The sequence below is a fragment of the Apus apus genome, chromosome 2 (assembly GCF_020740795.1).
Source record: "Apus apus isolate bApuApu2 chromosome 2, bApuApu2.pri.cur, whole genome shotgun sequence".
Taxonomy (NCBI): Eukaryota; Metazoa; Chordata; class Aves; order Apodiformes; family Apodidae; genus Apus; species Apus apus.
The window spans coordinates 135,172,753-135,195,252 of NC_067283.1; the positions used below are offsets into that span (position 1 = coordinate 135,172,753).

Genomic DNA, 22,500 nt, shown 5'->3' on the forward strand with positions numbered 1-22,500 from the left:
CGCCGCTTATCTCTTAATTTTCCTGGTTCTTTCCCTGGTTACACTTCCAGTTTTCTCTCTCCAGCAGAACAAGGTCAGCTCTGAAGGAAAGTCAGGGTCACGGAAGGGCGGGAGGTGGGACCTCTGGAGATGATCTGGTCCCGTCCGCCCTGCTAGAGCAGGATCATTTGCAGTAGATCCCACAGGAACAGATTTGGAATGTCTACAAGTAAGCTGACTCCACAGTCTCTCTGGACAGGCTGTTCGGCTGCTCTGTTACCCTCACGGTAAGTTTTCCCTTATGCTTAGCCCCAACCTCCTGTGCTGCGGTTCGCGCCCGTTGCCGCTTTTCCTGAGCCAAGATGTCAGATCATCGTGTGTTTAAAAGCAACACCTACAGCCAAAGAAGCGCAGTAGAAGCTTTCTAGAAATGAATTTTCCGAAATTAAGTAAGGTAATTCCTGTACGCGAGGTTTGGCAAGTCAGCAGCTTTGCCCTTCGGCACTCCCTCTCCTCCCGCCTGGCAAAGCCAAGCAGCGGGAAGGCAGGGATGCTGCCGGGCTGAGAGGGGCTTGAGGACACGCAGTTTTAACAGCTGCCTGCCCAGAGCCAGGGGAAACTGTGACATTTTTAGGTAAATAATGGTTTATGTAAGTACAAGGTAACTGTTACCGGGGAGGAAGAAAGAGAAAAATAAAAGCAAAAAAAAAAAAAAAAAGCGCGCTTATGGGCGGGGGGTTTCCCCCTTCCTTTTTTTTTGGAAGGAGAAAGCATTAGAAGCTTTCAGAAATGTAAAAAAAAAAAAAAAAAAAAAAAAATTTAAAAAAATACGAAAGTGCTTTCTGTAGTAGCTTTTATTTCACACGAATCAGAAGAAATTATTTTCCAAATAGTTGTTTTTATTTATAAAATAAATTACCTTTTCTGTGAAACTGGCAGCTTGTTAGCTCCTTGAAGCAGGACACAACAGCTGCCAGTTCTGTCTCTGACACTCAAACCCGGGCGGATTTGTGTGACTTGGAACAAAAAAAAATCCAAGAAATGTAACAAGTTGTAGTTGTGACATTTATTGCTATACACAGAAGCATCACACAAAAATGTGTGATTTAACAAAAAGCTTCACAAAAAAACCAAAACAAACAAACAAACCCAAAGCAAAACAAACAAACGAAACCCCCCCCACACACACACAAAGAAAAAAGCCCGAAACCCCAAACCAAAGTCCCCAACAAAACCAAACCCAAAGCCAACCGAACAAAGCCCCAAGCACGTTGCTTCTAAACCAATAAAATGGGGCAAGACAGTCTGCAATACCCTCACGCTGTTACATTTCCTTCCCGCATAAGAAGTACTCCCTGCACCCCGCTACCTCGCCCCGCCAGCCCTTCCTCACGCACTCCTGCCAGTTCCCCCTGAGCTGTCTCATTTCACGAGACAGTGGAGGTCTCCCACATAGTCCCAATCCTTTCTTCTTCTCTAAATCCCAGGAGCATCTTCAGGGCTAAGCGTTTATCAGCCCGTCAGAACGAGCGTTTAATGCTAAAGCGCTCCTTTTTAAGAAGGACTTTATCAGAAAAGGCTAAAATGATCGAAGCTTTAAGATCTGATAAAAAATGTCTTGTTTTTCCAAGGGGGAATTTAAAGGATGACAATCATCAAGTAATTACATTGTTTCTTTCGTAACGGTAGAGACCTTGTTTTCACAGAACTAACTGTCAGCTAAACCTTTTCTTGGCAGTGTTATTAGCAAGTCGCTCTAAAATTATCGGTTTGGAAAACGCATTTTAAAATACGAAACGAGCCCGGAAAAACAATACCAGGTGTTTTCGTTTGTACACTTCTGAGAGGGTAGTTACTTAGTGTGCATTCACCAGGGTTCAGGCTTGATTTCCTCCTCTGCTTCTCGCTCTCGGCAAACACCCACGCCTGCCAAGACGCGACGCGGGTGGCAACGGCACCGGGAAATCAGACTCGAGGTGGACAACTCTGCCCTTCACACACTGATTTTCTTGCTTGTGCTTTATTCTGGCTCTCAGAAATTTACATTTTGCATTATTGACGCACGGCAGTGGGGACCAGCAGGTGAGCCGCATTACTGCATTTTCATCTCTTTTAACTCAAATACAAGAATCAAGAAAACAGCAATTATTTGTTGTTCCTCAAGCTTGTTTTAGATAAGCTGTAGATAGGTCTATGAAGGTGATTTGCTGCTATGAGAACATAATGAATTCTAACTGACAGGACGTATAAATGCATTTGGGTGCTCCGGGAACCATTTTTATTCAGCATTCAGAAACAGAGAAAGGACTTTTACTTCAACTAGAAGGACAGTCATTTAAACCGGCATATTCGCAAGGCAAAGAATTTGTTAAACATTTTTCCAGGAATAAAGCAGAGGTAGCAAATTCTACCCCACGCCTGTCGAAGATTTAACAGCCTTGCCGCCGGTGAGGTCGAGCCGGCGAGTGCGAGCGCAGCCGGTACCGTTCGACCTCTCGTCTGCTCTGCTTCGGTTCCGAACAAGCGGGAATCGCCGACATGGGAACTTCTGTCGTAATATGACCTCGCGGTTGACATACATCGTGTCACAGCTTGTCCGATCGGTTTAACACGGTCCCGCGTGGGCGGCATCGCATCAAGATGTGCTTCTTGCCCACGGACGGTGGGCACATCGTTTCCGACACCAGACGGGACCCAGCGGCGGGGCACCCGGGCGGTCCAGCCGTTCGCCGCCAGACGAGCAGAGCTGTCCCGGGGGAAGGGCGCAGCGAACCCGGGCTGCCGCGGGTCGGACGTCGCGCCACGGCGCCGCTGCCCGCTTTCTCCCTGGGCAACTGGCGCTGCTGCCCGCGTGAAAGCTGACGCGTTACAGACACACCGCCCGATGCCCTGTCCTTCGTTCCGAAGCGGGTAAGACCGGCAGCCTGCGCGTCCGCGGCTCCCTCCGCCTCCGCGTCCCGCGGGGCGGCTGGGCGGGCGGCAGCGGCACAGGGCCCGCCTCGCCGGCGCACGTTGTGTCGTCATCAGCCGGCGCCGGGAGTCGGGCAGGCCGGGGGCCTGCGTGTTCAGGTGGGTGCGGGTCGGGGCCCGCCTGGGGTTTTCGAGCTCCTCTCTTCGGAGTCGGGGGTCCCCTTCGCGGCGGGGAAAGGCCTGGCTCGGCCTGTGTGAGCTGCCGTCCCGCGTAAAAGCCCCGCGAGGCGGTGGGGGAGGTTCCGGTGCGGAGTCGGGGCGCGAGGGCCTGGTGGAAAGGCCGGCCGGCCTCCTGCGTGAGCTCTGGGAGAGACGGGAAGGAGCGGGTGCGCGTCTCTTAACGGGGGCGTGTGGCGTCCTTCCGGCACCGCTAGCGGGGCTGGCGCTGCTCGTCTTCGCAGCGGGTGAGGGTTCCTTCCCAGGGCACGCGGGGGCATCGCCGTGCCTGTTGGCTGTGTCAGCTCGGCAGCACTTAGAGCTGCAGGGCACGGGAGGGCCGGCTGAACCCTGGCACCTCCCTGCAACACACACAGGTGTAGGTCACTGCTGTCTTCCATTTTGCTGCATGAGCAGCACAAACTCAAGTTATTTCGTTGCAGCTGTTGTCGTCCTTAGTTCAGCTCTCTCCTTTAGAAGATGCTGCTGTTTTCAAGTGCTAATGCATGACTGTTGCATCTTACTGTATGTACGGACACCAAATACTGTAACACGTGGATTAAGCTGCCACTGTGGTTGTGATAGAGCAAAACCTTACTCGAAGGCAGCAGAGTTTAATGATTTATCTCCAGTTCTCTCAAATCGAGTTGCGTGACAGGGGTTTTAACAAGGTGGTTTGTCAAGTGCTGATCAGACTCTCTTAAACACGGTGGATGTTTCTGTCAATCTATCCTTCCATTTTCAGTACCCTACCCAGTTAAGTTTATACTGAAACAAGCTGCAAACATCAGGGAAATAAGAATTACTGTAATATTAAGCAATAGCGTGCTCATAAAGAAGCATAATGAAGGGTATTCACTGGCATAAGGGTTAAACATTATTGTCTTCTATGTCAGGCAGAATAGTGACAGAAAACAACAACCTCAAAAAAACTAGGAGATACATTCTAGTCTAGGCTTGCACTGGGTGGGAGAAAAAAAAGTGTTTGCTATCTCTGGTGGCTGTAGCAACAACCTTAAAATGTATGGCTGTGACTGTATTTGCATGTTAAGATAGGATTGCTTAAAGCTTTTCAGAAAGTATGTGACGTATATGGAAATATTTAGCATGATACAGTGCAGGAACACTCGTTTTCTAAGTAAGTCTGAGCAATCAAAAGCCTTATAGGGCATTAAAAGGTGTTTGAAGAGTACCACTGACTTGGTCACTTTGATACTTATATACATCTATGTCAGGATTTTGAAAGTGAAATTTCTTCTCTTGTTTTTGTTTGGTTTGGTTTGGTTTTTTCCAATTCCTGTTGCACTTCTCAAGAATTCTAATCCCTTATATGAATGAAAAGCTATATTAGGCTAGCTAGTGTTCGGTCAGAGGGGGAAAAAATAAAAGGCTTATCTTGTTGATGATAGCACTGATTTTACATGATACCTAAGAAATGATTTTTCGTGTTTCCAGCAAGGAAATTCTTATCACTGGCAGGAGGGAGGAAAGAAAATATTAATTGAGCTTTAATATTTAAGATCCTGTTTAATAGAAGACATTGTGCCATCTCCATCTTTGTAGGTTTTCAATGCCAGATTGGTAAAGCTCTGAGAACCCTGATGTTACTCTGTTTTTGAGATGTTGAACTAGATTACTTTCTCAAGTCCTGTGTATCAAGAACAGGTTAAATCTGTTTGTATTTACTATTTAGGAAGTTTTTAATCTTCTCTTAGCTTGAGATTGAGATATTGAAATGATTGTGCTTACCTTGAAAAAATAAAAAATCACACAAAAAAAACCCTGGTGTGTATTTTGTGTGTTTTTTTGTTTAGAACATGGATTCACAGAAGGATGTTCAGCCCCCGAAGCAGCAGCCAATGATTTACATTTGTGGAGGTAAAGGCATCTGTGATTTTTTTCGCTTGTAACTGAAGATTTGGTGTTTTAATAATGAAGAATGTATAATCGTTCAAATGAAGAGTACATAAATACAAATAGCTGCAGTGTAGATCCTGATGTTCTTTAAAGCTTTACACACTGATGATAAGCTCTACAGTAAACCTGGTGTTGCTGTGTGGACATCCTCCATCTCCAGAGGATGCTTTCCTCAAGTGTCCACTTTAGTGTAGATAGTGGACCTTCTTTTCAGTGCCTCTCAGATCTTTCTGCAGCTGCTGTATAGTCTCTCAGTTTTTATTGAGGTGCCATAGTAAAAGTCTGTCTTACCTTAGGTAAGTCAGCTGAACTTTTCATTAGTGGACAGTCTTGTTGTATCAAAAGTGGAATGTATTCTGTGCAGTAATAATTTGGTGATTTCTTGCAAGATCTGCTTTGATCTTAATGTAAGTCAATTTTGCTTCTTTTTTTTTTTTCTTCACAGTATTTTGATATCATTCAGCTCGTTATGCAAATTCTTTACAATTATGTCTTGTTATGCTTTGTTTGTCACAAATAGGAATTTGACTATTATGGCTTTTGAAAGTCATTTCTGTTGCCAATGCTGGATTTGTTTACCCACTCCCTTTTTCTTCTTCTGTCATGTCAGAATGTCATACAGAAAATGAAATAAAGGCAAGAGATCCTATCAGATGCAGAGAATGTGGCTACAGAATAATGTACAAGAAGAGGACAAAAAGATGTATCCTTTTACATGGGCACTTAAAAGCTTTTGGGAAGCTGTGGATAGACATATGGTAAATAGGGGAGACAGAATGGGAGATTTCAGTTATTATGTAAGAATTCTTCAAGGGCAAAAATCCATACAAGTCAAACAAGCGAAGTACTACCAGGAAGTCTTCCAAATGTGATTGTGCATCTTGTTTTGTTTCCTGGTATTTTCTGTCATTTTTCCATTTTCTATGCAAAGTACAGAAGCTGTGATAGTCTGCTGGCTGGCATCCTGTGAATTGTTGTTACTATTCAATGTTTTAAGAAAGGAAAAATGCTGTGGTATTAATTAGAGATGAGTTTATGGAATTAGTTGTGACTTTAGATTTAGAGTCTTCCCCCCGCCCCACAATCTTACTTCTCACTAATCCTTTTTCAGCTATAACATACTTTTTTCCTTAACTGTGCTACTCCAGTGGTGGTTTTTGATGCCCGATGATTTCTCCTGAAGATACAGTGACTTTATGCTGCAGTTTAATCTTTCTGATAACTTTGCTCTGTAAATCCATTGGTGTACAAATGCACACTCTTATTTGTGTTTTAAGATATTGAAATATTAAAGTTTCCTGTGGTACTAAATTTTATCTCTACTGTTTTCTGGTGATAGATTTCTAAAACAGTTTAGGTAACAGCCAAAGTATGTAGCAGTAGAATTTCAGGGATGTTGTACTCTTTCTGAAACTTTGTTTTCATTACTCTCACCTAAACTTTATTTGCAATTTAACTGTGTTAAATGTTCTTTGGACTCCTGCGAAATGCATAACTGTGGTTTGAGTAAATTCTCCTGGAAATAAATAGAAGGCTACACAAGACTAGGTCTGAAACAGATCTGGATTTCAAAAGAGCAAAACTCAAATTACTTCAGAGCAGCCAATTCAGGCACCCTGCTGTGGAGATGTCAAAAAAAGCAGCTCAGGAAAGAACAGGCCAGGGAGGCAAGGTAAACGTTAAGAATCAATGTGTAAAATGAAATGCCCGAAGTACTTCTTGACTTGGTTGTACTCAAGGAAAGAACTAGGTCTGTGTCATAAAGATAATTTGGGTAGCATCCCAAAACTGAAGTAACAACTTGTTTTGCTTTTCAGATGATTTTTCAGAGGTTTGTACTAAATAGATCAAACTGGTTGTTCTTTATTTATGAGCCAAAACTTTATGCATCTGTTTGGAATATGTGTTGAGTAATGTCAAACTATCCTTGTCAGTGAAGTGTACTAGGAAATTCTGCTAGATTGTGCCTGATGCTAATTTAGCCTCTTGAGGTGCTTCTCAATGTTGATGGTGCTCGCGGTGCTGTTAGTGTTGAGATGGTGTGTTCTACTCCTATCAAAACAGTGAGGTATCTGTTACAGACTGTAGGACCATGTACTGGCTCATAAATGAACTTCAAGGGGTCTTTCTAGGGGATAAAATGCATTATTGTAATTTTTGTTTGGGTGGGGAGACTTGGCAGGGCTAAGGGGTGACAGTGGCGTAGGCACCGGGGGTGACTGGCGCTGGGAGAGGGCCTGGCTGTTCCCAGCTAGATAAAACGCTACACGGATCACAGGCAGGTGATGTTTTGTTAAGGCTGCCCCGCAGGGCTGTGCGGCCGCCCCGCCCCGGCCCGGCCGGGCCCGCGGGCGGGCGGAGCCGCTGAGGCGAGGGACAGAGCGGGCGCCCGGCGCGGCACAGGTGGGTGTCGGGTCCGGGCCGCCGCACCACGCCAGTGTGGCCTCTGAAGTCGGGCGGGGGTGTGTGCGGGCCTGGCAAGAGGGACGCCGGGCTGGGCAGCCCTGTGTCCGCGCCGTCGTGCCCGGCTCCCTGCCGCTCGCCTGGGCGTCCCCGCGCGCCGGCGGCCGCCATGTTGTGCGTAGCAACGGTTGTTAGGTTGTTAGGCACGGGCTGGGCTGGCGGCCCCGGCTCCTGCCGCGGCGGGAGGGTTTGACGGTCAGTTCCTGGCGCCGGGGGTGAAAGTTGCGTGGTCAGCGGCAGCGAGGCGGGGCGGTGCGGCTTGGGAAGCCGCCCGCAGCCGGCCGGAGAAGAGGGGAGCCGGTGGCGGGGCCGTGGGCCGCAGCGGGGCTGCTGGAGGCCGCGGCCCGGGAGCTGCGGGGCGCCCTCCGGGCAGCGCCCTGAGGTTTGTGGCATCCCGAAACGGGAGAAGGTGTTGCTGTTGTGTCATCAGCGCCTGTCTTGCTTTTAACTCCTGGCTTACTGTTTCTTGTATTTGGCTGTCTCTCCATGCACGCTGTTTTCTTTTTCTGTAGTGAAACCGTAAATTCTTGGGGCAGACGCCTGTCTTTATGCAGGACCTAATTATGAGCAGTTATTTAAGGGAGGCTGTTTTGCAAGCATTTTTGTGCAGCTTCAAATTATGCTACATCTTAGAACACAGTTATTTTAAGTGGTTTCTTATCAATATATAGTTACTGCATATTAGCTAGCTGCCCTGGTCATACTTGTTAAAAATAACTGATTGCTTTAAGCAGTGTATAACATGGGGGGGGAAAAGAAGTTTTTGTCCTCCGTACAGCTTGGAATCAAAACAGAAGAAGATGCAGAAAAAACAGATTAAAGGTACAGGGAGACAGGAAGTGTCCAGTTTGAACATCTCACTTAATCAGTTATAGACTTACTGGAAAAGGTTCAGATTAATACAGTAATATAATCAGAGGCTCAGGAGATGCAGTTAGTATGGAAAGACAAACAATTGGATTTGTTTTGGCTACAGAGAAGCCAAAGGCTGTCATTCCATTAGATACGTTTAGCTAGTTAACATCTACCCTCTGAAAAAAGTAGCACCATCATCTCTATTCTCACCACACTTGCTCAAAATAGGTAATGTGGTAGGCAAAAAACTGGCAATTTTTCTTCAGGCAGTCTTTCTGACTTGTTCTGCCTTGCGGAAACCATGTGTATACTCTTATTCCAACACATCTCTCATCTATAACCATACTTAGGGTCGTAAACCTCTGTCATAAACCTTTATCAAGAACAGTTTGTTTGAGCAGATCTTCACATTTGAAGTTCTTCTTTTGTGGCAATAGGTTTGCTTGCATAACAGAGCAGTACTTCAAAGCCTGAACAGGGTTTTTCCTTAAAATAGCATTTCTTCAAAATAAATCTTAAGTGTTTACAGAATCACTGCATTGTTTTCTTTCTAATATGTAGTTATGGGTGATGAGTCGGTACCATTTTTGCTGGACCAAGGAACCACTAAGACTTACCAAATACCTATTAGTCATCTGGACTGCACGTTCATTGAAAAATGCACAGATGTTAAACACCTGGAAAAGATTCTTTGGGTATTAAGGTAAACATTGTATTTGCATTACTAATTATATTCCTGGTCTGTAAATTCTGAAGGAACCCATTCCTAAATACTCTATTTGTCTTGAGCCTTTTTGTGACTTTCTAATTTAAAAAAGAAAATAATCATGTTAAAAGTGTCCACATGATGACACTAGAAATCTAAATCCTGTTTTAACCATCCAAAAGGCCTGACTAGCTCAATGCCAGGTTTTTCTGAAATGCTGCCACTGAATTCTGATTCTGTTGGGAAGCCATTTTGCCTGATGGGTAATTTCAGATGCCATGCCTTTGTAGCTTATGCTGAAAATGACACACATGTTTTTTTATGAGCACTGTGATGATAATTTTGAACTCTGTGTGTCCACTGGAAAGTGGCTAAAAGTTAACTCACTGGAATTTCATTATCTAAATATTACTAGGTGACGGTAGAACTCAGTTTAGCAGGAAAATAGCCCTCTACAGTCACCGTGGTGACTACAGGGAGACTAGACATGGAGAGCAGCATAGAGGACGCAGTACAGTTTAGATCTTTTTTGTAACCTTTATATCTTTGCATTAAAGGTCTGGTGAAGAGGGATGTTATCCTGAGCTTACATTGTTTTGTGAAAAGCGTATTGAGCGTTTAGATCCAAGGAGCAGAGCTCTGAGAAAAGATAAGCCTGCAGCCACAGCTTGTGATTTCACAGCTGAAGAATGGGAAACAATTAATGGTGAATTGATGGTACAGTATAACTCTGATTTATAATGGTCTGTAATATAATTGCTTTGATACATCAATCTTTTTCTTGTGCCTAAATAGAATGTAATTATTTGATTAAATGAGGAAATTATCAAAGGATTATCTTGGGGCTTTTTATATTATTTTCTGGAATTAATGTCACTTAGTCTTTAATTTCCATTTTAACTCTACAGATTTGTTTTTATTTACTTTTAGTTTTAAAAGGCTCAATTGCTTTTTGTCTTAATTGCTTTTCCCCCTTAAGAGCACTGCATTATAATGCCAGTTGTTAGTGTCATTATAGACTATGAAATGTATCCACTTTAAGGTACAGACACATTATTTGTTTATTTTCAGACCTGGGAGACAGAAATGAATGAAGATAATACGGAATCACAGTTAATGAGAACAGACACACTGTTTGAAAGGGAAGGTAACTTGCCTCCTATTCGTTGTTCCAGCAGCTGTCTTCCTGCTAATCAGGTATCTCCAGCTTTCTAATGTATGTTAGTTATTTGTCTTTCTAAAATCAGGAAATTTTGTATGAACAAACTTCAAGTCATTGAGCATAGATTCACTTTGTTAACCAGAAAATAAAAATTTTTAAGTTCCTATACAAGAGACCAATGTTTAAACAAAAGTGCCTCCTTAGCACTAGCATGTGTCTTGTAATCATGTTTTGATTCTGATCAATAATTAATTTCTGTAGCAAATCTCCTTTAACGTCCATTTTATTTCTTTGATTCACGTATCAAAGTGGTGTTTAAGCATATGAACTGTGGATGAAATTATGCCAGGAGGTTTTCTTCAGCTGCCAATAGCCTTTTGTTCCATGAGACCAGACAGGAGCTAGTCCAAAATAAATACCCTGAAACATGCAGTGTGGATGTTGGACCCTCTGCACCAGGTGTTTCACTCTACAGCCACTTTTACATTCGGTTGCACTGGTTTGTGTAGCCTTTGATTCCCCTTATTTTATACCTCGAGTCAGTATTCCAGCTTTAGCCATAAAGCATACTTCCTGATTTGCCCAAAAAGGATGCTTAACAAAACTTTCTCACTACAGAATAAACATTTGCAATTTTTCCTAGGTATTAGTTTCCTCCTGTTTTGTTTTGTTTTTTAACCATTGATTTATTTAACTGAAATCTGTTTTGTCTGTGACCAGCTTTTCTTACTAATACAGTTTTACTAAAGAAAATATGTTCTCCACTCAAAGACAAAATATTTATTCAGATTTTTTTCTGCTACTTGAAGCATGCAACAGTCTTCAAATCAAGTTTTTGTCACTTTTTTTCTCCAGGTGTTCTCCATACAAGGTTTAGGTGTTGGCATTATTACCCAGGAAACCTAGATATAGCTTTATGCCTTATCTGTAGTAAATTATTCCCATTCCTTTTGTCCAAGCAGACAGCCTCTGAAGTAATTGTAACCTGTCTTGAGAAAGAGAAGGGAGGCCTGAAGTTGAGTTTTAGGATTCAGTTTTTCTATGTAGCAGTGCAGTTATACCACTGCTGGATCACTACTGAATGAAAACAAGCTGTTTTGGTAGTATACACTAAATTTATAACCTTCATATTATTTTATAGTCTCTGAACCAAAAAAAGAATACTGCTTCTCTGACACAGAATAGAAATGTCTTAGGCCATCACAGGGGGCCCAGAGGAGAACCAAGGCCAAATTCTGCATCACCTGAAGGCAGTCAGTGTTTTGATCTTTGGTCCAGAAATCATTCACTGGTCTTCAAACCCTGCCAGATCCATGCATTGTGAATTCTGTCAAGAAAAATGAAAAAGACAGAGTTGATTATTTCTTTTTTTTTTTTTTTAGTTCCTCAACATGCAAATGTATATTTTTCGTCAAAGCCTCTTGGGTGAGATGCTCTGAAATATTACAGATTGAGAAATTCCTGACTGCTGGAGATGCAACTTGGTTACAATGGTCCCAAGAATATGAGACCTAGAATTTTTTAAAAGTCATGGAATTTTGAGTCAACATTTCTGCCTTACTCTTTAAAAGGACACGTTCTAGTTTTCTCTATATATTAAAGTTGTATTAGTATAAATACCTTATGAGTATTCTTCTGAGATTTTCACTTGTTTTGGGTTCACTTAAGTTAAGGACTTCTGCTTTGAAAAAATATTTTATATTTATTAAATTACCAAGTTTGTAATATACTCCAGGATGCATACATATGTTAGCTCATGTTTCAGGAAGCCATATTTAGGAGTTACCTCCTCCGGACGTGTGCTGATCACTAAATGTATTTGTCATTTCATGTAGCTTCTTGAAAGACTGAGAACATTAAGAGTAATTCTGAAGTTATATGCTATCAAGTTTGTGTAACCTAACATTACAGATAGTCAGAAGTGTTTACAGGAAGGGTCACATTTGCATTATGTAAATTGAGGAGTTTACATACAGTTGCAGAAGTATTTCCTTGTTACAGTGTCACCACTGGTAAAGCAAGTTGAAGAAGCTGCTGTTTGTTTCTTTGTTCCAGTTTATCACCAAGCTCAGTTGAACTGGTACATATATTTAGGGGTATCTGTAATCTGCAGTACATGATTGTATGGTAATCTATGTCAAATTGCTTGTTTGAACCCAGATAATTGTAAATCTGCAACTCTACAAACACTTACATTGGTCTAACCCAGTAAATAACATATTGCAAAGTAAGAGGAGGGCTGAGTGGCCAGGACAGAGCAGATGGAAATATTTTGAACTGGCTGTTCCACTGTGGAGTACCTGTTTGGAACCACACCTTGCTATTAAGTAGTGTACAAGTCAACAAGCAGGGAGGGACATATCAGAAATATAGTCTTATGACAGGTAGAAGAGATGCCAAAGGTGCCTGCTGTGGAAATAGGTTTTACTAGTGTAGGAGATGGGGTGTGATAATAGTCAGTTGAATCTGTTACTGGGGCTGATTGTTGCACGGCAAATTTTAGGTAAGGCAAACCTCAATGATGGAGCTTGTCTAAAAGCTAGAATCCATGTAAATCACTTTGAGAATTATCTTGGGTGGAGTGTGAAATAGTCAAAAGAAGCCCAGACAGTATTTTGAAGTCAAACATTTTTAAGTTTGTTGTGAGGTTTCCAGGGACTATCAAAAGTTCATATTTTGCAACGGAGATGAACTGTGAGACTGAACAGCTCCTCAGGTTACAACATGTGAAATATTTTAAAGCAAGACAAGTGAAGTTTTCAAGACTATGCTGAGATTAGTCATGAATTGTGATATTTACTAGGAATATGTGTTGCAGAAACAAAAAAAAAGGCTGTGAATTTCCACTTTAAAAAATTGTCTTACAGGCTGGCTGTTTCTCTTTCAGAACAAAAAGTTGCAAAACAAACAGAGAAACAAGAAAAACATACCACGGGATTACAGTGAATGGGACAAGTATGTTAAGTCCTTTCTGTTTACATTTTTATCACATCTTTTTAATTTGTTTAATAAAGTATCTTCCAGAAACATAGTATTAATGTCAACATTTCAGGGAATTATAATACTTCAGTAAAATGATTTTTTTTCATAATAAATGTTCTGTTGAATGCAAATGATGCATTGTAGTGCTAGCAGCTGAAAACAAGTTAGTCTATGCTTTTGTACAAGCTGCGTGTAATACAGTAAGTCAAGCAAATCTTGGAGGTATATAAAATCAAGGAATTACAATTAGCCTAATTTATAAGTTTTTTTGAAAGCACTTAGTTTTATTTAACATGGCCTTTATAAATTTGATCTTCTTGTCTTTAAAGCCACAGTTCTAAATTAAAAACAAAACTTATGAGTCCTCATTCCTGCACTGAGCCCTGCTGACCTCAACGAATGAGCTTGAGGCATCTGCATCACTTTGCTCAGATTCAATTACACATAATCAGAGGTTTAGGCAGTAACTGACTATTTCTAGAGTGGAGGGAGCCCTGATACATTCTTTGCATCTCGTCATGGTGACACATTACCCTCCCAAGTCATGTGACAGGTCATTGCCTGCAATTGTTGAACATGGGGGGGGAAATTGTTATACTTTTGTGTTTTGCATGGTAGCAGCTTCTCTCTAACTCCTAAAATCTGGAATATGATGCCATAAAGTCAGAGTGAGGAGGCACAAGTTTCCAGTGCAGTAGATAAGGAGCTAAATATAGAGCCTGTGAGGTTTGAGTAATGAAACTCTTAGTCTTACTCTACCCCTTGTCCCCTACAAGAACCCCATCTGCCTAAGATGCAGTTCTTACAAAGAGTTGTACATATCAGTTATTTTCATGCCTGTATGTTTCAGAAATTGGGGCCTTCCTAGAATCATAGGGGTTGGAAAGGTTATTTGAGTATACTGAAACAGAAGTTGTTTGAAATAAGTTTGCTAGTTTGAAGTATATCGTGTTTTCAAAACCTCTTGGGGATAATTTTAAAACCTTCAAATAATTATTTAGGCAATTTCTGAACAAAATGTTTCACTTACTTGATTGTAATTGGTTTGTAATAAAAAGATGAAAGTAGGCTAGCAACAGATCAGAATAACAGTGAGCTAGCAACAGATCAGAATAAGAATGAAGAACAATTAGTCTTACCTGAAAAAGTTTTGAATTGGATAAATTATAAAAAAATTATGTCTGTTTCAGATAGAAATTATTCATATTGTCAAGATTATTGTGGAAAGCAAAGGCTATTTTTCTGTAAGTCCTAAGCAGAAAAGCAGTGAGTGTAGTGTTTCTAGATAGTGTAGGAATTGGTTATTGCTGTATTTGATTTATAGGACTATGGCAGCAATATGTATTTGATATAAATTCCTAAATACTGTTTTCAAAAACTGCTTCAGAGTAGCCTTGGAAGTGTCTGAGACTCTCTTGAAATCTCTCTCATGTTTACAGTATCAAATTGTTTTGAAGCTGTTTCTTAGGTATTTTGGCAAAGAGGTGTTTCATAGGGCTGGAATTGAGCCTGATGATACTGTTTCTGAAATTTTGCCTGTCTTTTTTTGTGGGATGACAAGGAGGTGAGATGGATGTCTTCTTGGTTTGGTTTGGTTGGTTTTAACCAGAGGGAGGAGGAAGAGGAATGGTGATGTACAAGCAGAAGAAGCACACAAGAGAAAACCTGAACACAAGGAAAGGAGATAAGACTAAACATCTTTTTCCTAACTAGTCATGGATAAATGAACATGGCTTTTATCTCTTCCTTTGGCTTATAATGGAAATATAGTGTGCCTTTCTATCAGTAGAGGAGTCTTGCCATGCAGCATTATTAAATTTGTTATTTTTATTAATTTAAGGTTTGACGTGGAAAAGGAGTGTTCTAAAATTGATGAAGGCTTTGAAGAAAATAACTCAAAAGCAAGGTTCTGTAGTAGGCCAAGTCTACCTATAATCAAAAAGAAAATAGACACAACTGGTAATGTCTTAGAAATACATTTTTTCTTTACTTGTAATACTGTGTTATAGAGTGTGAATGCAAATTAAAGAAGCATATTATAGAGTTAAATATTTATTTATTTTTCAGTCCATAGAGATGCTAAAAGTTGTTAGGAGGTCAACTGAGTCTGAAGCCATCTTTAAAAAAAAATCTAGTCATGGTGTTTATTATAAGTTAAAATATTTATGCTGTGTTAAGGTTGGGAGCGTGAGGCAAAGAAGTAAAACATCTGTTATAAACCAGTGGCAGATGTTAGCCAACTGCTTTAATCTTGAATAGTGAATTGTATGCCTATCACAAAAACTTAGGTTTTTGTTATAGAAAATAAAGTACAAATTTGTCTTATAGTAAGCCATGTTATTTTATAAATAATATACGGATTATGACATTGAAGGTATTTTAGCAGACAGTGTTTTGGTTTCATTCAAGCTGTTATCTGTTTTGTATAAATATTTTTTTTCTAGGCATGACAAAGAAAGAGAAGATTTTTATTGCTACTCGTGAAAAAGAGAAGGGTAATGAAGCCTTTGCCATTGGTGATTATGTGGAAGCAGTGACTTATTACACTCGGTGAGTAAATACTATTGTGTTCTTTTATTTTAATGATTGTTACTTGTGAATATTATTTTTAGAGCAGTGTAATTGAACCAACTTCTTACTGAAGCAACTGGTGATTATTAGATTCTTTTCAAAAGGGCAAAAAGATTTGACAGAAGAATCTTAAAGCACTGTTGCATCCTGTTACTAGTTTTGATTTATCAGAAAGAGATGTGGTTAGTGATGGGGTGCAGTCTGCAGGTGTCACAATCTTCAGATTTTTCAAAACCATTGAGATTCAATGGCAAGTTTACAAAAATGAAAGGTTAAGCAGTATCAGGATTATCTCAATTGCTAATATGGAAAATTTATTTAATAACCTCTTTTTAGCAGAAAGAAAAATAATTGTGTGCAGCTTCATCATAACACTCTCTGTAATTTGTAGCAGTACGGAATAAAGTACATAAACACAGGATTAAAAAAATTAGACTCTTACAGATTGCTTGCCTTATTTAGTGTACAGTGAACTACATTGAGACTTTGCCTTTACTACAGTCAAGGTAAACAACATCCTCTATTCTTGCTTTCTTCACTGAGCAAAGTTATCAGGTTGCTCCTCTTGCCATGAATTGCCTTTGGTAGATATATACTAGCTGTTCCCAGTCACCTTCTTATTCTGCATGTGTCTGGATAGGAATTCAGGAAGACTTGCTCAATAATCTTTCTGAGAACTGAGGTTAGACTGCCCAGCCTGTAGTTTCCCAGGTCATACACCTTGCTGTTCTTTTAAGTTCTCTGTGTGATGTTAGGCCTTATCAGTCACAAAGCACCTCTCCCAGTCACCATGACTTTCCAGAGATGATACAGAACAGCCTTGTATGATGTTGGTCAGCTTCCTGAACATACCATCTGGAACTCCCATATATCCTATTTTCTTAAGTGTTTCCTAGCTTTTTCTTCCTCTGTTGTGGGTACTGGAATCTGCCTCTAGACTCAAGGACCTGGGAAGTTTGAGGGCAAACCTTACCAAGGAAGACTGAGGCAAAGAAGCCACTGAGTACCTCAGACTTTTCCATGTCCTTTGGTACTAGGTCCTGTGCTGCATTGACCAGTGGGACCACCATTTCCTTAGTATTAATTTTGCTAGTGACTGATCTCTAAAACAAAAAGCAAAGCAAAGCAAACCACCACTTTTCTCATTTTTCTTGCATCCCTTTTCTAGTTTTAACTTCAACTGACCTTTTGCTTTCCTAATTCCATCACTTGCACTTAGCCAGTGTCTTTATATTCCTCCTGGGTAGCCCATCACCACTGCCACTGGCTGTGTATTTAATATTTGTGTTTCAACTCAGTCAAGAGTTGTCTATTAATCCCTTCTTGTGTGCTTGCTTGACTTCTGCACATTGTCTGTGCTTTCAGACAGCTATCCTTGAAGATGAACCAGTTCTGACACCCTTTCCCCTACAGGATCCTGTAATAGTGCCAAGCATATTCCTGAACCACCTTCTGAAGTCTACAGCTATAATTCCAGTATTAATCTTGCTCATTTCTCCCAGAAACTTAGTGTACCATCTCGTGGTTGCTGCAGCCAAAGCTGTCACTAACTTTTGTATTCCCAACCAGTTCTAGATTGTGAGTAATAATTCCAACAGTGCATTCCCCCTCTCAGATTGTTGATTGTGTCAAGAAGTTGTCTTCAATACACTCCAGAAATCTTGTAGATTCTTGTGCCTTGTCATTTTGCTCTTACAGCAGATACCAGAGTAGTTCAGGTCCCCCACAGGAACCAGAACCTGTTGTGATTTTGAGGCTTCCTCTAGTTGACTGATGAAGACTTCATCTGCTTGCTTTTATTCATCAGGCAGTCTGAAACAGGTGCTTACCATGATGTCACCATGTCAGTCTGACTTCTTATTCTTACCCATCTGTTCTCATCAGTCTCTTGCCTGTTCCAAGACAAACCCTCACACATTTAATCTCTGCTTAGACTAGAATGCATCTTCTCCTCCTTTACCTTCCTAGTCCTTCTGAACAGCCTGCATGCCTCCATCAAAGCACTCCAGCCACACAGATTATCCCACCCTATGTCTGTTATCCCACTAAGATCATAGCTGCACAGACCTTTTATTTTTCTTTTTTATTGCCCATGCTTTGTGCATTTGTGCACAAGCACTTTGGATTGTCCTCTGGTCTTGCTTTTTTTCACAAAGAAAGTGGGAGAGTCTTTTCCAGTATGCTCCCCTTGACATTTCCCCACTGCCTCCTTTTCCCAGTGAACTTAGTATAGAGCCTGTCTTGCTGGGTTAGCAAGGCAAAGATGTTCTTGTACCGCTGGTTCATATGAATCCCAGTTGTCCTTATTCTTCAGAGATGATCCTGTTATAGAAACTAAAGCCCTGTCTACAATACCAGCCAAGCAGCCAGACATTGACCTAGATGATTCATCCACTGCTATCTGAGTCTTTCCTTTTTACAAGCAAGATCAAGGAGAAGCCCGTGTGCCCCTCCCATGCTCTTCATCATAGCCTCCAGAGCACTGCAGTTACTCTTGATACTCTCAAAGATTTTGTTTGAGTCTGCATGGGTGGCAGCAAGAAGTAATAGTTTAATGGCCAGATGAGCTATGGCATCTTCCGTGCACTGTCTCAAGTCTAAGTCCTGGCAAACAACAGACCTCTGAGGATGGTAACTGTAGTTGGTGGATGGTTGCCTCTGGTCTCACAGGAAGGTGTTTCTATATTCTAAACACAATAGTGTATTCTAAGCTATTGTGTTTAGAATATCATTATTAATGTTGTTGTAATGCTGTTTTCAGCTTCCGATACTGAAGTGTTTCTACATTCAGGTTTTCTAAGTATGAGCCTACCATGGTCAATACTCCCTTTTTTCAGGAGTATTTCAGTAATACCCACTGCAGCTGCATATAATAACAGAGCTCAAGCAGAAATCAAACTTCAAGATTGGGACAGTGCTTTGCAGGATTGTGAGAAGGTACTAGATATGGAACCTGGCAATGTAAAAGGTAAAGTAGAACATAAACCTGCCCTTCTATGTATTCTTTTATTTCTAACGAGTAAAATGCTACAAATCCACTTGTGTTGTTAGTTGACTTCACTGAGCTTTCGATCAAGTCCGATTATTAAGAAGGAAACAGAGTAGCTCCCCAAAGTAATTCTGACAGTATTTGGGGGGTCAGGGAAGTTTTATACAGTCCATCTTGTTGATCTGTAATGGGTATTCTTACGCAGTAGCATGGGGCTCACTCCTGGTTTTTATATGATGACTATGAATCCATGTAGAGCATTGTTTCTGTAATATCCACACTGAAGTATTAATTACCTTAAAAGTGACATAAAATAATAAAAGTCACTGATTAGATCCTTTCTGAAGGCAAGAACTTGAATGTAGCTAACTGTATTTGCATGGGAGGAGTGAAAAAATTGGAAAAATATTAAAAGACACTTCACAATTCATGATTGGTATCTCAAAAAGGTGTCACATGAAATTGCATCATTAAAAGTGGTCAAGAGAACAGTTGTGACTAATACAGTCATTATGAAATAAATGCAGAATGTTAAAAACTGTTTCACGCCTGGTATGTCTAGAAAAAATAGGGCATTGTTACCTGCTTTATGCTTTAAATGCATAAATAATACACTTTGTTTCTTTCTAGCTCTGATGCGCCATGCCTCTGTGCACAATCAGCTGCAGAATTACCAGACAGCTGTAGAGGATCTGAAGAAAGTATTATGTATTGAACCAGAAAATGCTATAGCTAAGGTAAAGATACGTTTGAGTACACTCTTTCAGAGATTCAAATACATTAGTAGCTTTGCAGAGCAGTGCTTCTGTAGCTGAAAGCGGGTGTTTGTACTTGTCCTTATTTGTGCCAGCTATTATGCCTTGGCTGAGACATCTAGAGGTGACAAGAGTTTATTGAGTTGCTCTTTGCTTGGAGAGGATCTTCAAAATCCTGTTAATGTATAGAACACATGCAGAGAAAGTGTTTATGTGCAGAGATACTAAGACAAAGGTGATTTGCTTGTCAGTAACTGGAATTATGCAAGATACTTTGTCCATGTGAATCTTTGCTTGTTCCTGTCCTTGTTTTATCTTTTTCTTGGCCAAGTGAGTACTGAAATGGCACTACTGTGTACAGCACTGAATTAAATTTAGAACAGTGCATAATGTTGGGTGTGTCTTACACTGCTCTGAAAGTGTGAAGTACAGTTGCAGCATCTTTTTGAGTAATCAGGAAAAGTTTATGGGATGAGAAGCTGTTAGATCATCTAATTTGCAGTTCTTACAGAAGGAACAAACCTTTTCATTATTCCACAGTGTCCTGCTACACTGCTAAGAAACTGTTGCATCTTTTGGTTCTAGTAGTGTAATTTACACTACTCCATCAGATATCCACCAGACACCAAATTCTCCATAGCACACGTTATTATAAACTGATTTCAGGCTTTTTGGGAGCCCATTTTTTCTTGCCTCTTCTGAGTAGTTTGTGCCACATGCCACAATAGTATAATCTACATTTTTCCTTTTTTTGTTTGTTTGTTTTTCTTAAGCAATTAATTAAAGAAAAGTTCTTACTTATTTGTGTGACTGAGTTTTTGAGAGATGTAACCTGAGTGTTAATCTTGGTTTTGATATTAACTCTTGGAAAAGTCCAGTTTATTTTCTTGGGTTTTATATTGGTAATGTTTATTGTGGTAGTTCTTCAGGAGCTTATGTGGATTATTTAACAGAATGTATTACAATTTGTGCATCTATTAAAAAGACTTCTGCTATTGCTTTTTTTTCTGTATTGCAGAAAAATCTGCTAGAGACTGAAAAGAAAATGAATGGTTTAAAACCTGCAACTGAGACTCAAGGCAAAGGAAGAAGAATACTTATTCAAGATATAGGGGATTCAGAAGATGATGAAGAAGGAGAGGAAAATACAGAAGAGCAGAAAAGAAGCACTGGAGATAAAGGTAATGTCATGTCATTTCCTATATAGTTTTAACCTGAGGAAAAAAAATCACTTTGATATTGCGATGTATATTCACACAATACACATTTGCTTGGAAAGAATTTTGCCTGTGTGAAAACAAAAATTACATTCACTACTTAGAGTTGATCTGATTGTGAAATCTAGAATCCTGTTTTACTACACATTATTGCCAAATAATTGCCATTATTTCTGGAAAGGCTATAACAGAGACAGATGGGAAATGCTACTATAAATTACCTACTTCCCCATGTCCTGCATAATTGTATACCTATCTTTTGGTGTGGACCCTTTGATGTGTTGAGAATTTCTTCTGGTGTTAGAGAACATTTTGTGTTCTTTAGCTTTTTCTTGCACAGCTCTCCTGCCTTCCCACTATTACATTTTTCTCCTGCAGTTTTTCTCCCCTGACCTGATCAAAGGGTATAAAAATCTGTTGGTTTTTTTGTTGTTGTTTGGTTTGAAAACTATTAAGTTTTTTTGTTTGTTTTTAATGTAAGAGATCATCCATGTGTTACAAAAGTATGTATTAGAGGTAAACAGTGTGTAATTCTTGTACTATCTGTAGTTTACAAGCAGTTGAAGTGCAGCTGCCATCCCTGTATTAGTATATGACAAGCTGCAAGACTGCAGAGATGAAACTGCTGGCAGCATAATCAGCATACATGACTTTTAGGAGGAAGTGAGGAATCAGGGGCTGTTGAGCCTTGCATTGAGTGGTTGCTTTCACCTTCAGCTGGATGTCTGGGCTCCAACCTGCAACAGAGTAACATCCCTGATTTGATTTCCACCCTTTCTCCTTGTGGATTCTTTAAGGTAATGCATCCTTGAGGAATTATGTACTGGGTTCTCAACTAGGCTTGACCATGTAACATGGTTTCTGTGAAGTAGTAGGCTTTCTACCCTTAAATAAACAGAGCTGTTGTCATAGAGGCTGATTTACAGCTCTGCAAAACAAATAGGGGTTGAATTTCTCTTTGAATTTCTCTTACTGATTTTCTAAACATGTTTTATAAAATGGACATCTTCCAATAAAACTGGATCTTCTGTCTTTACATTTTTACTTTTTCTTGAATTATTCCATGTAGAATAATGAAATATTTATTTTATATTTCAAGTAATTCTTCCTTGTATGTGTTAATAATTCATGGCTTTTCCCAGGTGAGAACGAGTTAGGTCTTAGATTTGCATTTTGCAGTTTCTCATTTCTTGAGAAGCAAAGCTGACCAGGTAGGAGATGAGTAGAGCTCTTTCTCGCACAAGTGATCGATTGTGCTTGCTGTTGTATTTTCAGCATTCCTGGTATTGCTTTCTGCTGTCCTCTACCACAGGCTCTGAGATACTGGAGATGTTATCTGTTGGTTAATGCTTACTGGCTGCTCTCTATCTTCGCTCACTTGGCCTTTATGCCATATATGAATTTGCATCTATCCAAGTCCTACTGTATTAAGAAGCTTCTTTGCCTTTGTAAGCCTTTAATAATTGACTGTGTCTGTTCTCTAGATCATAGAATTATAGAATGGTTTGGGTTGGAAGGGACCTTAAAGATCCTCTAGTTCCAATCCTCCTGCATGGACAGGGACACCTACCGCTAGATCAGGCTCAAGGCCCCATCCAACCTGGTCTTGAAGACCTTCAGGGAGGGGGCATCCACAACCTCCCTGGGCAACCTGCTCCAGCATCTCACCACCCTCACAGGAAATAACTTTTTCCTAATGTCCAACCTGAATCTTCCCTCTTCAAGCTTCAGACCATTGCCCTTTGTCCTCTCACTATACACCTGTGTAAGAAGCCCAA

General features: G+C 40.5%; 1 protein-coding gene across 2 annotated transcripts in view; it reads left to right on the forward strand.

Annotated features, from left to right (window-relative positions):
• The first annotated feature begins 7,403 nt into the window (after positions 1–7,403).
• SPAG1 (sperm associated antigen 1) overlaps positions 7,404–22,500 on the forward strand; it is a 38,372-nt gene continuing 23,275 nt past the window's right edge. Inside the window, exons 1-10 of one of the 2 annotated variants that reach the window (XM_051611633.1) lie at positions 7,404–7,425; positions 8,902–9,043; positions 9,604–9,763; positions 10,118–10,243; positions 13,096–13,163; positions 15,031–15,149; positions 15,635–15,740; positions 18,599–18,729; positions 19,381–19,487; positions 20,524–20,686. In XM_051611633.1, coding sequence (XP_051467593.1) covers positions 8,904–9,043; positions 9,604–9,763; positions 10,118–10,243; positions 13,096–13,163; positions 15,031–15,149; positions 15,635–15,740; positions 18,599–18,729; positions 19,381–19,487; positions 20,524–20,686 — 1,120 coding nt within the window. In that variant the 5' untranslated portion in view covers positions 7,404–7,425; positions 8,902–8,903. Of the gene's footprint in view, positions 7,426–8,896; positions 9,044–9,603; positions 9,764–10,117; positions 10,244–13,095; positions 13,164–15,030; positions 15,150–15,634; positions 15,741–18,598; positions 18,730–19,380; positions 19,488–20,523; positions 20,687–22,500 lie in introns of those variants that run through there. The other variant, XM_051611634.1, reaches the window with a different exon arrangement.